At 50.4% G+C, this 12,875-nt stretch overlaps 2 protein-coding genes across 2 annotated transcripts; both read left to right on the plus strand.

Annotated features, from left to right (window-relative positions):
• Nucleotides 1-4,260: 4,260 nt before the first annotated feature.
• On the plus strand, nucleotides 4,261-7,107 carry LOC137840926 (janus kinase and microtubule-interacting protein 3-like). Its single transcript, XM_068653008.1, has 2 exons — nucleotides 4,261-4,423; nucleotides 6,825-7,107. Exons 1-2 carry the CDS (start codon nucleotides 4,298-4,300, stop codon nucleotides 7,089-7,091), a joined length of 393 nt encoding a protein of 130 aa, XP_068509109.1. The 5' UTR covers nucleotides 4,261-4,297; the 3' UTR covers nucleotides 7,092-7,107.
• A 4,037-nt stretch (nucleotides 7,108-11,144) lies between these two features.
• Nucleotides 11,145-12,584, plus strand: LOC137839479 (janus kinase and microtubule-interacting protein 3-like). The gene is made up of 4 exons (XM_049740307.2): nucleotides 11,145-11,820; nucleotides 12,039-12,101; nucleotides 12,188-12,286; nucleotides 12,368-12,584. Exons 1-4 carry the CDS (start codon nucleotides 11,551-11,553, stop codon nucleotides 12,503-12,505), a joined length of 570 nt encoding a protein of 189 aa, XP_049596264.1. The 5' UTR covers nucleotides 11,145-11,550; the 3' UTR covers nucleotides 12,506-12,584.
• The last annotated feature ends 291 nt before the right edge of the window (nucleotides 12,585-12,875 follow it).

The following is a 12,875-nucleotide window of genomic DNA, read 5'->3' on the forward strand; positions in this document are numbered from 1 at the left end:
AAAACAAGATATTAGGTCAAAAATACTTCAAAGTTAATAGACATAATATAATCCAAGGGTAGGACTTTAGGTTGCTTTCTTCTCTCACTTTTCACTATTTTTCCATCTTGCTGGCCGAAGACCTGGGTAGCGCCTCAGCTACTCGGGGGAGGTTCTGGTTGAGGTGCATTCTCACTTCGCCGTCCTTCGTACCCATTCCAGAATTTATGCGACTCCGGTACGGCGAGGTTTACTGAAGGAGACATGCGCCGGCCTGTGCCTTCCGCTGCCTTCTATCTAACCAACTGGGTCGGCGGACCCTTTGGGGAATGTGTAGCGAGATAACCTTATAAACCTAACCCTAACCCTAACCCTAACCCTAACCCCCTAACCCTAACCCCTAACCCTAACCCCTAACCCTAACCCCTAACCCTAACCCTCATCCCGACCGCTTCACACTCGGCTGCGAACCGTTCCAGCGAGAGCTGGAGATCACGGCCTGAAGAAGCCAACAGCACCACGTCATCTGCAAAAAGCAGAGACGCGATGCTGAGGTCCCCAAACCGGACCCCCTCAACGCCTCGGCTGCGCCTAGAAATTCTGTCCATAAAAATTATGAACAGAATCGGTGACAAAGGGCAGCCTTGGCGGAGTCCAACCCTCACTGGGAACGAAGCCGACTTACTGCCGGAAATGCGGACCAGACTCTGGCATCGGTGATACAGGGACCGAACCGCCCTTATCAGTTGGCTCGGCACCCCGTACTCCCGAAGCACCCTCCACAGAACCTCCCGAGGGACACGGTCGAACGCCTTCTCCAAGTCCACAAAACACATGTGGACTGGTTGGGCAAACTCCCATGCACCCTCGAGGATCCTGCCGAGGGTGTAGAGCTGGTCCACTGTTCCACGGCCAGGACGAAAGCAACACTGCTCCTCCTGAATCCGAGGTTCGACCTCCCGACGGACCCTCCTCTCCAGCACCCCTGAATAGACCTTACCAGGGAGGCTGAGGAGTGTGATTCCCCTGTAATTGGAACACACCCTCCGGTCCCCCTTCTTAAAGAGGGGAACCACCACCCCAGTCTGCCAATCCAGAGGCACTGTCCCCGATGTCCACGCAACGTTGTAGAGGCGTGTCAGCCATGACAGCCCCACAACATCCAGAGCCTTTAAGAACTCTGGCCGGATCTCATCCACCCCCGGGGCCTTGCCACCGAGGAGTTTTTTAACTACCTCAGTGACTTCGACCCCAGAGATTGGAGAATCCGCCTCAGAGTCTCTAGGCCCTGCTTCCTCAATGGAAGGCGTGTAGGTGGAATTGAGGAGGTCTTCGAAGTATTCTCCCCACCGACTCACGACGTCCCGAGTCGAGGTCAGCAGCACGCCATCCCCACTGTAAACAGTGTTGACGTTGCACTGCTTCCCCCTCCTGAGACGCCGGATGGTGGACCAGAATTTCCTCGAAGCCTTCCGAAAGTCATTCTCCATGGCCTCACCGAACTCCTCCCACGCCCGGGTTTTTGCCTCAGCAACCGCCGAAGCCGCGTTCCGCTTGGCCATCCGGTACCTGTCAGCTGCCTCCGGAGTCCCGCAGGCCAAAACGGCCCGATAGGACTCCTTCTTCAGCTTGACGGCATCCCTTACCGCCGGTGTCCACCAGCGGGTTCGGGGGTTGCCGCCACGACAGGCACCAACGACCTTACGGCCACAGCTCCGGTCGGCCGCCTCAACAATGGAGGCGCGGAACATGGTCCACTCAGACTCAATGTCCCCCGCCTCCCCCGGGACGTGGGAAAAGCTCTGCCGGAGGTGGGAGTTGAAGCTCATCCTGACAGGAGATTCTGCCAGACGTTCCCAGCAGACCCTCACAGAGCGTTTGGGTCTGCCAGGTCGGACCGGCATCTTCCCCCACCATCGGAGCCAACCCACCACCAGGTGGTGATCAGTTGACAGCTCCGCCCCTCTCTTCACCCGAGTGTCCAAAACATGCGGCCGCAAATCCGATGACACGACTACAAAGTCGATCATCGAACTGCGGCCTAGGGTGTCCTGGTGCCAAGTGCACACATGGACACCCTTATGTTTGAACATGGTGTTCATTATTGAAAATCCGTGTCGAGCACAGAAGTCCAACAATAGAACACCGCTCGGGTTCAGATCAGGGGGGCCGTTCCTCCCAATCACGCCCTTCCAGGTCTCACTGTCATTGCCCACGTGAGCATTGAAGTCACCCAGTAGAACGATAGAGTCCCCAGAAGGAGCGCTCTCCAGCACTTCCTCCAGGGACCCCAAGAAGGGTGGGTACTCTGAGCTGCTGTTTGGTGCATAGACACAAACAACAGTCAGGACCCGTCCCCCCACCCGAAGGCGGAGGGAGGCTACCCTCTCGTTCACCGGGATGAACCCCAATGTGCAGGCGCCCAGCCGGGGGGCAATAAGTATACCCACACCTGCTCGACGCCTCTCACCGTGGGCAACTCCAGAGTGGAAGAGCGTCCAGCCCCTCTCGAGAGGGCTTGTACCGGAACCCAAACTGTGTGTGGAGGCTAGTCCGACTATATCTAGTCGGAATCTTTCTGCCTCACACACCAGCTCGGGCTCCTTTCCAGCCAGAGAGGTGACATTCCATGTCCCAAGAGCTAGCTTCTGCAGCCGGGGATCAGACCGCCAAGGTCCCCGCCTTTGGCTGCCGCCCAGCTCACATTGCACCCGACCCCTTCGGCCCCTCCCACAGGTGGTGAGCCCATGGGAAGGGGGACCCACGTTTCCATTTCCGGCTATGCCCGGCCGGGCCCCAACTGTTAGACATTATTTGTCTGATAATCTACCAAATCTTTGAATTGAAGAATTTGTGATTTAATTAATAGCTTGTTGTTATGTTCAGGGTAATCAGACTTGTATATAATTCTAATGGCCTTCTTTTGAAAACTATTCTGAATTACAACTTTGGATCTTATATTACTTTGCAACAATATACTCGGTGACAGATTAGGCAGTATAATCACATATGTTAACTTCAGTGCCCACACTGTATTTATGTATGGTTATTTGTTAAATCAAGTACTGTTAGACATGAAATAGGAAGTGTTTAACATAAATGTTATGGCTACTCACCATTGTAGCTCGCTCCTGGTCAATGATACGAGCCTCTTCTTGCAGTGGAAAATTTGCAGCCAACAAACACCGTGGAACCTAAAGGAATGAAATTAAACATTAACATTTCGCCTGGACGAATATTCACACGTACAACGCAACGCGGTTACACTTCTGCTAGCGCCTCAGCTACACGTTGCTATTACAAACGTAAATCTCTTTCAACACAATGAGTGTTACTTACCGTGTACGCTGTAGACGGTCAAGTTGCAAGCAGAAAATAAAGATGTTTCTGTTGATATTCGTCGTTGCTCAGTGGCTCACGGCCATCGCGCCAACAGATTTGAATTTTGGTGGAAGTTCCGCCAATTACGTCATATCCGCGGCACATGACTGCGAAGCAATACCCGCTTATCTGAAACGGCAGTTAAAAGTAGAGTTACATCAAGTTTTCTTGGAACCTAAACGAATGAAAGAAAACTATCATTTGGCCACAACCAACATTCACAGATACAACACAATGTGACGTGCGGTGTTGAGGTTAAAGGTTGAGTGAAGGGCCCTCGTTTTAAACTACTTTTTTGAAAAGGAGTGGGAACAAGTAAGACGTATTTAATTTATTTATTGGGAAGTAGTAAGACTTATTAAATTTATTTAATCTACTTTTCTTCCCAGGCAAAATTTGATGTGCTGCAATTCCAAATTTCCAAAGTGAATGAAGGAATGAAATCCTTTAAATTATGATTTTGTATAAATACTAGGCATAAACACAAAATCTACGGCACAAAATGGGCAGACTTTACTTGTTTGAAAAGGACTGGTTACAAGACAGACTTTTTTAATTTATTTAATGGGAAGAAGACACTATTTAGTTTAATTGATCTATTTTTGTTCCCTGGCAAAATTCGATTTGCTGCAATTCCAAATTTCCAAAGTGAATGAAGGAATGAAGTCGTTTAAATTATGATTTTGTATAAATACTAGGCATAGACACAAAATCTACGGCACAAAACGGGCAGACTTTACTTGTTTGAAGAGGACTGGTTGCAAGACAGACTTTTCTGATTTATTTAATGGGAAGAAGACTTATTTAGTTTATTTAATCTCTTTTTGTTGCCTGGCAAAATTGGATTTGCTGAAATTGTATTTTGCCAAATCTTGACTTGAGACCTGGGTTAGGGTTGTGATCTCTGACTGACGACTGGGCGAGACTCGAGTAAGAGATGTCCAAACGAGCTCCGGCAGGGCGGGTCAAGGCGGAGCGAACGGACGCCTTTCAGGCCGCCAATGACGAGCTGAGAGCCAAACTGATGGACGTCCAGTTAGAACTTCAGCAGGAGAAGAACAAGGTGAAAACCTCAACAGACAGACACTGCCTTCCTCCCTGCCTGCTTCCCTGCCTGCCTCCCTGCCTGCCTCCCTGCCTGCCTCCCTGCCTGCCTCCCTGCCTGCCTGCCTCCCTGCTTGCCTCCCTCCCTCCCGCCCGCCCTCCCTCCCTCCCTCCCAGTTTCCCCGATGTAGATTTGACATGCGTGTGCCATGACTGTGTCAGCCTACGTCAACAAATGCACCGAGGACGTCAGCACCACTAAGAATATCATCACCCGGGGCAACCAACGACCCTGGATGACTGAGGAGGTACGTCAAACGCTACGAGCGCGGAACTCTGCCTTCAAGTCTGGCGACAAGGAGACACTGAGGACAGCGAGAGCCAACTTGAACCGTGCCATCAGGGTAGCGAAGCGAGACCACAGTCGAAAAATTCAGGATCGTTTCCACGACGCCAACAACACCAGGAGTATGTGGCAAGGCATACGGGCGATTACAGACTACAACTCACCCTCCCCCCCCCGGTGGGTGAAGTTGATGCTGACTTTCTAAATGGTCTAAATAACTTCTTTGGGAGGTTCGAGGCACTAAACGGCACTCCAGCAGTTAAAACTGTCCCCCATCAGGAAGAGGAGGTACTCTGCCTTGACTCCGCCGATGTGTTGAAGACCCTGAGGAGAGTCAACCCCCGTAAGGCCCCTGGCCCCGACAACATTCCTGGGCGTGTGTTCAGGGAATGTGCAAGTCAGCTGGCTGAGGTCATCACAGACATTTTTAACACCTCGCTGGGCCAAGCCACAGTGCCAGCGTGCTTTAAGACTGCCTCCATCATTCCGGTGCCGAAGAAACCTCAAATCACCTCATTTAATGATTACCGGCCTGTTGCACTGACTCCGGTCATGATGAAGTGCTTCGAAAGGCTGCTTAAAGATCACATCGTTTCCAGACTCCCCCCATTATTTGACCCGTTCCAGTTTGCCGACCGGCAAAACCGCTCCACTCAGGACGCCATCTCCTCCGTTCTTCACCTGAGCCTGGCTCACCTGGAGGAGAAGAACACCCATGTTCGGATGCTGTTCCTGGACTTCAGCTCAGCGTTTAACACCATCATCCCACAGCATCTAGTAGGAAAATTGGAACACCTGGGCTTCAACACCCCCCTTCGCAACTGGCTGCTAGACTTCCTCACCAACAGACCTCAGTCAGTCCGGGTCGGACAGAACACCTCTGATGTCATCACCCTCAGCACAGGCTCCCCTCAGGGCTGCGTCCTGAGCCCCCTGCTGTTCACCCTGATGACACACGACTGCGTCCCCAGGTTCACCACCAATCACATCGTGAAGTTCGCAGACGACACAACGGTGGTGGGGCTCATCAGAGACAACAACGACCTGGACTACAGAGAGGAGGTGGAGCAGCTGGTGGGCTGGTGCAGAGACAACAGCCTGATCCTGAATGTGGAGAAGATGAAGGAGATCATCGTCGACTTCAGGAAAAACCAGCCTCACCACGCTCCACTGATCATCAACAGCTCAGCTGTGGAGGTGGTCAGCAGCACCAAATTCCTGGGGGTCCACATCACAGAAGACCTCACCTGGACTATGAACACTACGGCACTGATCAAGAGGGCACAGAAGCGCTTGTACTTCCTGCGGAGGATGAGGAGAGCCCACCTGCCCCCACCCATCATGAGGACGTTCTACAGGAGCACCATAGAGAGCATTCTGACAAGCTGACTCTCTGTGTGGTGTGGAGGCTGCACCGCCTCCGATTGGAAGAACGTGAGGAGAGTGGTGAGGACAGCAGAGAGGATCATAGGGGCTCCTCTTCCCTCCATTCAGGACATTTCATCTCAGCGCTGCATGTCCCGTGCCCGTAACATCAACAATGACCCATCACACCCCCACCATGGACTGTTCTCCCTGCTGCCCTCTGGGAAGAGGTTTCGCACAATCCGCTGCAGGTCCACCAGGTTCTGCAACAGCTTTTTCCCTGCTGTCATCAGACTGTTGAACATTAGAACTGTTGAGCTCTAAACTGAACTCTGCATCACACATTCACAGAACTGTACTTTATGACACTACGGACCTCTATCTGGCACTATCTCGCACTACCAACTTTACTGAACTTGTGTAAACCCTTTAAATAGAAGTTTAATACATGGTTTAGCATTCCTCTGCACACTCTTGAATACTGTTTTGCCTACTTGCACTATTGCATAATTAGCACTGCTGCACTTTATACTTATTTGTAATATATATATACAGTATATGTATATATATATTTTCATAGGATATGTTACTTCTATTCAACTGCAATATCACTACTTTGTTGTAAGCCGTGTGCAACGAAATTTCGTTTTGTATGCACCATGTGCAGACAAGATGACAATAAAGTTTGTCTAAGTCTAAGTCATGTCAGGTCAGCTGTCTGGAGAGAGAGAGAAGTCAGGACCTGCGGGCGGAGCACCACCGTGCCACCGCCGCCATGACGGAACTCAAAAGCAAACTCCATGAGGAGAAGCAGAAAGAGTTAGCCGTTACCAGGGAGACATTACTGCGGCAGCATGAAATGGAGCTGATGAGAGTGATCAAAATCAAAGATGGAGAGATCCAGCGAGTGAATGCCTTGGTCCTCAGCCTGAGGGACGGCTCCATGGACAAGGTGATCCGCTCAATCCGTGTCTGACTCTCCGCACGCCACGTCGGGCTCCGATGCGGCCGCTACCGTATTGTGTAGCTTGTCCCCAGTAAGCGTCGCGGCGCTCCGTTGCGGTCTCAACGGCCCGATGTGGCGCAATGTCTGCTCAGGTGAGGAGCGGGGGCGCTTTGCTGGCGGAAGTGGAGGAGACGCGGCGGTGTCGGGAGACCGAGCGGTGTCGCCTCCACCAGGGGCGCGGAAGAAGCCCTGGCAGCGGCCCAGCAGGCCTGGCAGTCCCGAGCGGCCGAGCTCCGATCGGCTCATCACCAGCATCGGGAGGAGCTGAGCCGAACCAAGAGAGACTGCGAGAGGGAGATCCGCCGACTGGTAGGACTGATCAGATGCGCGGTGCGTGGCTATGTTCCCAATTTCGTTGTATACCTGCAGTGCAATGACACCTAAGGCATTCTATTCTATTCTATTTCACAAGAAGAAAACGTCCGGTTGCTCGCTTCGCTTTTGTCACAGCAATGGTGTTCTAGTCGATTCAAGATAAAAATTGGCCGGTTGCTCTCTTTGTTTTTGTCACAATTCTGGCAAATGAGTTTGCCCGCCTGCCTGAGCGCTCCCCGTTTGTACATCCAGATGGATGAGATCAAGCTGAAAGACAGAGCGGTTAGTGTTTTGGATAAATCCCTGGGGCCGGCCACGTCCACCGCCTTCAGCTGCAGACTCAGGCTGCCGAGCAGCAGATCGCTGCCCTGAGGGATTCCCAAAGGGCGGGCCTAAACTACCCTGGAAGTGGGGTCAACGGCGCTACTAGCAATCCTCTTCATAGCGTAAGCCACCTCATCACACACTTGCAGTACGCATGACTTAGTTCGTTGCTGGAGGAAGGTAGCACAAAAACAGTTTTGAACTTTGAACGAGTGGTTGTGTGTGTGTGTTGCGGGGCGTTTTCAGTCTCAGGAGGATCGGGACACGCGAAGGTTTCATCTGAAAATCGCTGAGCTCAGCGCAGTCATCAGGAAACTGGAGGATCGAAACGCCCTGCTTTCTGAAGAGCGCAATGAACTGGTAATTTATTGACGGCACGCTTGAAGGTTTGCGCTACGTTTGATGCGCGCCATCCAGCGAGGCACCCATTGCGCTTGCTTATTAGTTGAGCGGCGCGGCGAGTCGGTTGCCTGGTAGATGTCTTTTATTGGGAGCCAAAGCCACGATTCCGTTCAAACCGATGCAAAAGGAATGGATACGTTCTGGCCCGCGTGTTGTGCGTCTTTCGCATCCCGCACTTCATGCTTGCAGCTTAAGCGACTGAGAGAAACAGAAAGCCAGTTTCTGCCACTCCTGTACAAAAACAAACGCCTGAGCAGGAAGAATGAAGAACTCTCGCTGGTGCTGTGTCGCCTTGAAAACAAAGTGCGCTTTGTCACCCAGGAGAACGAGGAGATGGCAAGCTTGGTAAGTCGACGCGGACAACGGCGGCGTGCCAACAGAGTCCACTGAATTTGTGTTACACAGAGAAGGCCTAGTTCGCTCAATGACCTGGAGCGCGGTTGCGGCCAGCAGGACGGTGAAATGGAGTTCCTTCAAGTTGTGGAGCAGCGGCACATCATGGACGACTTGTCCAAGGTCTTCAGGCAGGCGACTCGGTGCACGTACGGCAGCGCCGCGCTCGCTCGCTGTCGCCAGGAAACCTTTTCCGTCCAAAGCTTGGCCGGCGGCCGCCATCCAAAGAATTGGCCCCTTAAATTCCGACCTTTCAAGCAGGAGCATTGTGCGCACGCGTTTGAACACGCTTTAGACTTGTTTTGCCGTTTTCAGCAGCTCAAAGCTCCCGTTTTGTCAGCGCCTTTGCCACTCGCTGTGCGCTGAAAACGACGGACTCGCCCGGCTGCTCAGCCCGTCAACCATGAGCCGCGAGCGCGACGTCATTGTCCGTAGGCAGCTAGTGGCAAAATGCACCCTGTTAGAGTTGCGCTCGCTCCAACTTATTTTGCAAGAACCACACGGGAGACAAGTAAGTTCTTTTGGACACCTGCAGGTGGAGAGTCCATCCGTTGTACGAATGAAGTCTGACTCTCGGCTCCTGCACGAGCATTTTTATTAAGAGAAACAGGGTGGGTGTAAGAGTGGATTGAATAGAGAAAGCCCTTGACCTCTAGTCAAAACATAGCAAGGGATGTTTTACGACTTTGTGTAGGAAGGGATAAGCGATAGGGATAAATAAGGGATAAATAATATTATTTATTACAGGTTGCAGTCAAAGTCAAAGCAACATAATCATACGATAAAGATAATCTGGAAAACCCTGACACACCCTGTAGTTGTCACTTTTGGAAAAGACGAGCGTCCCTCCAATCATCGCCGGTGACGGGTTTTTCAGGCTCTGGAGACAGGACCTCATGTCAGAAATGTCATCGTGAGTCGCGTTTGTTTCTGCGCCGGAGCCGTTCGTTCCCTTTGCATCCAAAGAATCTCAAAGGCGGATTATTTGTGTCGACAGGAGAGAGATTTGCTGCTACGATACCGACGTCGAGAATCTCTGAGGAGGAACAAAGCGTGAGGTCCTGCAAGGTGAGTCTGTTTGTTTGCGGCTGCTTGGTGTTGCGCAAGATGAAATGGCCTTTTTCTCGCTATCGTTCCTCTCGCCGATTCATCGTGAGGTGTCGCTTCAGTTTGTTCAGAGAGATGTTTACTTCCGCGCCCGCAGGTCATCGAAACATTTTACGGCTACGACGAAGACGTGTTGGTGGACTCGGACGGATCGTCCTTGTCTTTTCACACCGACAGAACCCCCGACACGGAACCCGAAGAGGTAGCCCGCCATTTCTGCCAGCGTATTGGCGCCAAACATTCCTCTTCAGCCTGGAATCGGACTCGTCTTTGCGTCGCGGGTGCTTTGTCGCCGGTCTGACTGATTCTGGTACTAGTGCTGTGTTGCATTGGTGTGTGCATGAGGAGGCGGAGCTTCGCTACCGCCAGCTGACGCAAGAATATCAAGCGCTGCAACGAGCCTACGCTCTGCTGGCCCAGACCAGCGGAGGGGACTACGACGCTGAGAAGGAGATCAAGGTGGCGCCCCTTCCCGCAACCCCCGGCCGGGTCGCAGCCTCCCCGTTCTCACCCAGCCTCGGGTGTTCTCTGGTCTGAAAGGAGGAGGAGGACCGCATCGTATTGATGGCTCCCCGCTAATGTTTGAAGTTCTTATTATGTTACGGATATTTTTAGATGTCTTTGTTAAGACCTCAGGGATTCGTTTGTATAGCGCACCCTAGCACTAGTTTTGCCGAAGTAAATGTTGATATGGGTCCGTTCTACTTGGTCGCTCAAGCAGCGAGCCGACCAACTTGTTTATTCGAAAGAGAATCGAATTAATAAAAGTGTGACAATAATAGCATTTAAGGAGAAAATTAATGCACTTTACGTTATTAATTCTAACTTCTTATATGTAGATCTAGCACTTAACTGTCGGAGTGCTTCACCCCACTTGATTGCTTTAAAAAGAATAACAACTTTCTTAAAACGAATAAAAATGTCTTACTCTATTTAGATTTGCCCAGTAATTAATTTGGAAGGCAAGTCTATTTTTCGATCGTGTCCTGTTTAACTTTTGACGCGGCCCGACAAAATTAAGAACTGGGCCGCGCCCGACGGACAATCGAAATACTTTTATCCTTCACCAACTCAAATGATCTATTTTAACCATCGTCGTTATTTTATTTAGAGGAAGTAAATTTTCAAACGAATTCACTTTTGACGAAATTCACTCTTCCCTTAAATATCTACGAAAGTTATTTAATTCTCTAACATGTTCGGAGTTACTTTTTACGCGGCCCGTCAAAAGGGGAAACGGGCCTGCGCCCTTCAAATAATTAAATTACTTTCAGTTCTACACCAAACCAATAATCCGATTCAAACACTTCCGTTAATTTATTCAGACGAAGCAAACTTTCAAACGGATTGAAATTCACTCGTGTCTCAAATAACTACGAAAGTTATTCAATTCTCTAAAATTGTCTGATGTTACTTTTATTTATTACGGTCCTATGTTATACCATAATAACCCCCCGCACATTAATCAAATTGTCAAATCAACCCCGAACCATCGATTGTACATTCAGTACAAATCAGCGCACAACAAAGTAGATGAATATACACAACACATTTATTGAAGAAACATGAAATAGAATTACAAATCTTAATCACTCCAGAAACCGAACAATTTCACCCACTGATACCCGTGTTAATAAAATCATTCAATCCCAGAACAATTCGATTGCAAAACACAGTTCATGAAAGAGGGAATCAATTTTTAGCCAAGCAAAGAAATCAAGAAGTAAAAATCACATTTGTGCTTCTCCAAACAATTTATGTCACGCCACTATTTTCATAGTGACGGGTCCCTTGATCGAATTGACTAACAATATTGCTTTAAGCTGTTACAGAATACATTTTTAGCCAAGCAAAGAAATCAAAAAGTAAAAATCACATTTGTACGTCCATGCGTGACTCACAATCCGACACCGTGTTCCTGTTTTATTTCTATTTTAACTTGCTTAGCTTATTTTGGCCCCTTTTTTGGTCTCATGTTTTGGTCTGGCGCCATCCTTTGGACAAATTTGGAATTTCAGCTCTGCCAATTTATTCCTGTGAACAATCCATATTTTACCATTTGCACCATCTCTTCCCCCCATGTTACATGACAGTAGAAATGGGTCACTATCAAAGCAGAGTAGCAGATCTGGAGTCAGCGCTGAAGCAACAAGGACAGGTAAGCTTATCAATGAGCACACCTTTTTCTCAGACAAAATAGCTACATTCTTCAGTCACTCATTCGTCTGGCATTACTGGACCAACCCCCCCCCCCCCCCCCTGAACGTGGCTGGGAAAATGCGGAGAAAAGCAAATGTCATTTTCCAGTCAACCAAAGAATTTGTGGATGAAAATGACACAACATTCCAAAGCTGTCCACGCGTTTGTCTCTTCTAGAATGTCAAGTGGGTGGAGGAGAAGCAGCTGCTGCGTCAGAGCAATCAGCAGTTGGCCGAAAAGGTGACGGAAAGAAAGGCGCTGGGCGGAGTCGCTTGGCGTCACACCCGTCCGGAAGCCCCGCAGATGAGGTCTGACTGTCTTTTCAGGTCAGGCGGATGGAGGCGGAAGAAGCGCGTCTGAAAGAGCACATCCAGGATATCCGAGACCAAAACGAACTGCTTGAGTTCCGCATCCTGGAGCTGGAGGTGGGAAGACTCGCACAAGCGTGTTGAGGCCAGAGATGTGACGGACGGACGGATGCACGGATGCATGCCTCTGCCTTTCAGGAGAGGGAGTGGCGCTCCCCCGTCTTGAAGTTTCTGCAAGTCCGTTTCCCAGACGGCCTCAGCCCTTTGCAGATCTACTGCGAGGCCGACGGCGTGAGCGTACGTAAGGCGTCCCTCGCAACCCTAACCTTAACCTGAGGTCCCAGAACACCTTACATTGCTCCTTGCGCCTTTCCCCAGGACATCGTCATCAGTGATCTGATGAAGAAGCTGGACATCCTGGGCGATAACGCCGTAAGTGTATGTCGAACTCCTTATGTTCGCACTCCACGAGACTCGGCGGCTCAAATGTGACTTTTGGAAGGCTTTGCGCTGAAAGAACCTTGTTGACGCTGTGCCTTTGGGCTCTTGCAGAATCTCACCAACGAGGAGCAGGTGGTCGTGATTCACGCCAGGACCCTTCCCACCCTAGCCGAGAAGGTAACGCGCACGTCCACGCACGCTCTCGCATTCTGCTTATGTGACAGCAGCCTTTCCTCAGTGGTTAGAATACATCAAAGTGACCAAG

Source organism: Syngnathus scovelli, chromosome 14, assembly GCF_024217435.2.
Source record: "Syngnathus scovelli strain Florida chromosome 14, RoL_Ssco_1.2, whole genome shotgun sequence".
In the NCBI taxonomy this organism is placed as follows: Eukaryota; Metazoa; Chordata; class Actinopteri; order Syngnathiformes; family Syngnathidae; genus Syngnathus; species Syngnathus scovelli.

Coding starts and splice junctions, on each gene's coding strand:
- LOC137840926 (XM_068653008.1), top strand. CDS start 4,298: ATGTCCAAACGAGCTCCGGCAGGGCGGGTCAAGGCGGAGCGAACGGAC. Junction 4,424..6,824: donor TTCAGCAGGAGAAGAACAAG/GTGAAAACCTCA, acceptor AAGTCATGTCAG/GTCAGCTGTCTGGAGAGAGA.
- LOC137839479 (XM_049740307.2), top strand. CDS start 11,551: ATGCGTGACTCACAATCCGACACCGTGTTCCTGTTTTATTTCTATTTT. Junction 11,821..12,038: donor CGCTGAAGCAACAAGGACAG/GTAAGCTTATCA, acceptor TGTCTCTTCTAG/AATGTCAAGTGGGTGGAGGA. Junction 12,102..12,187: donor ATCAGCAGTTGGCCGAAAAG/GTGACGGAAAGA, acceptor CTGTCTTTTCAG/GTCAGGCGGATGGAGGCGGA.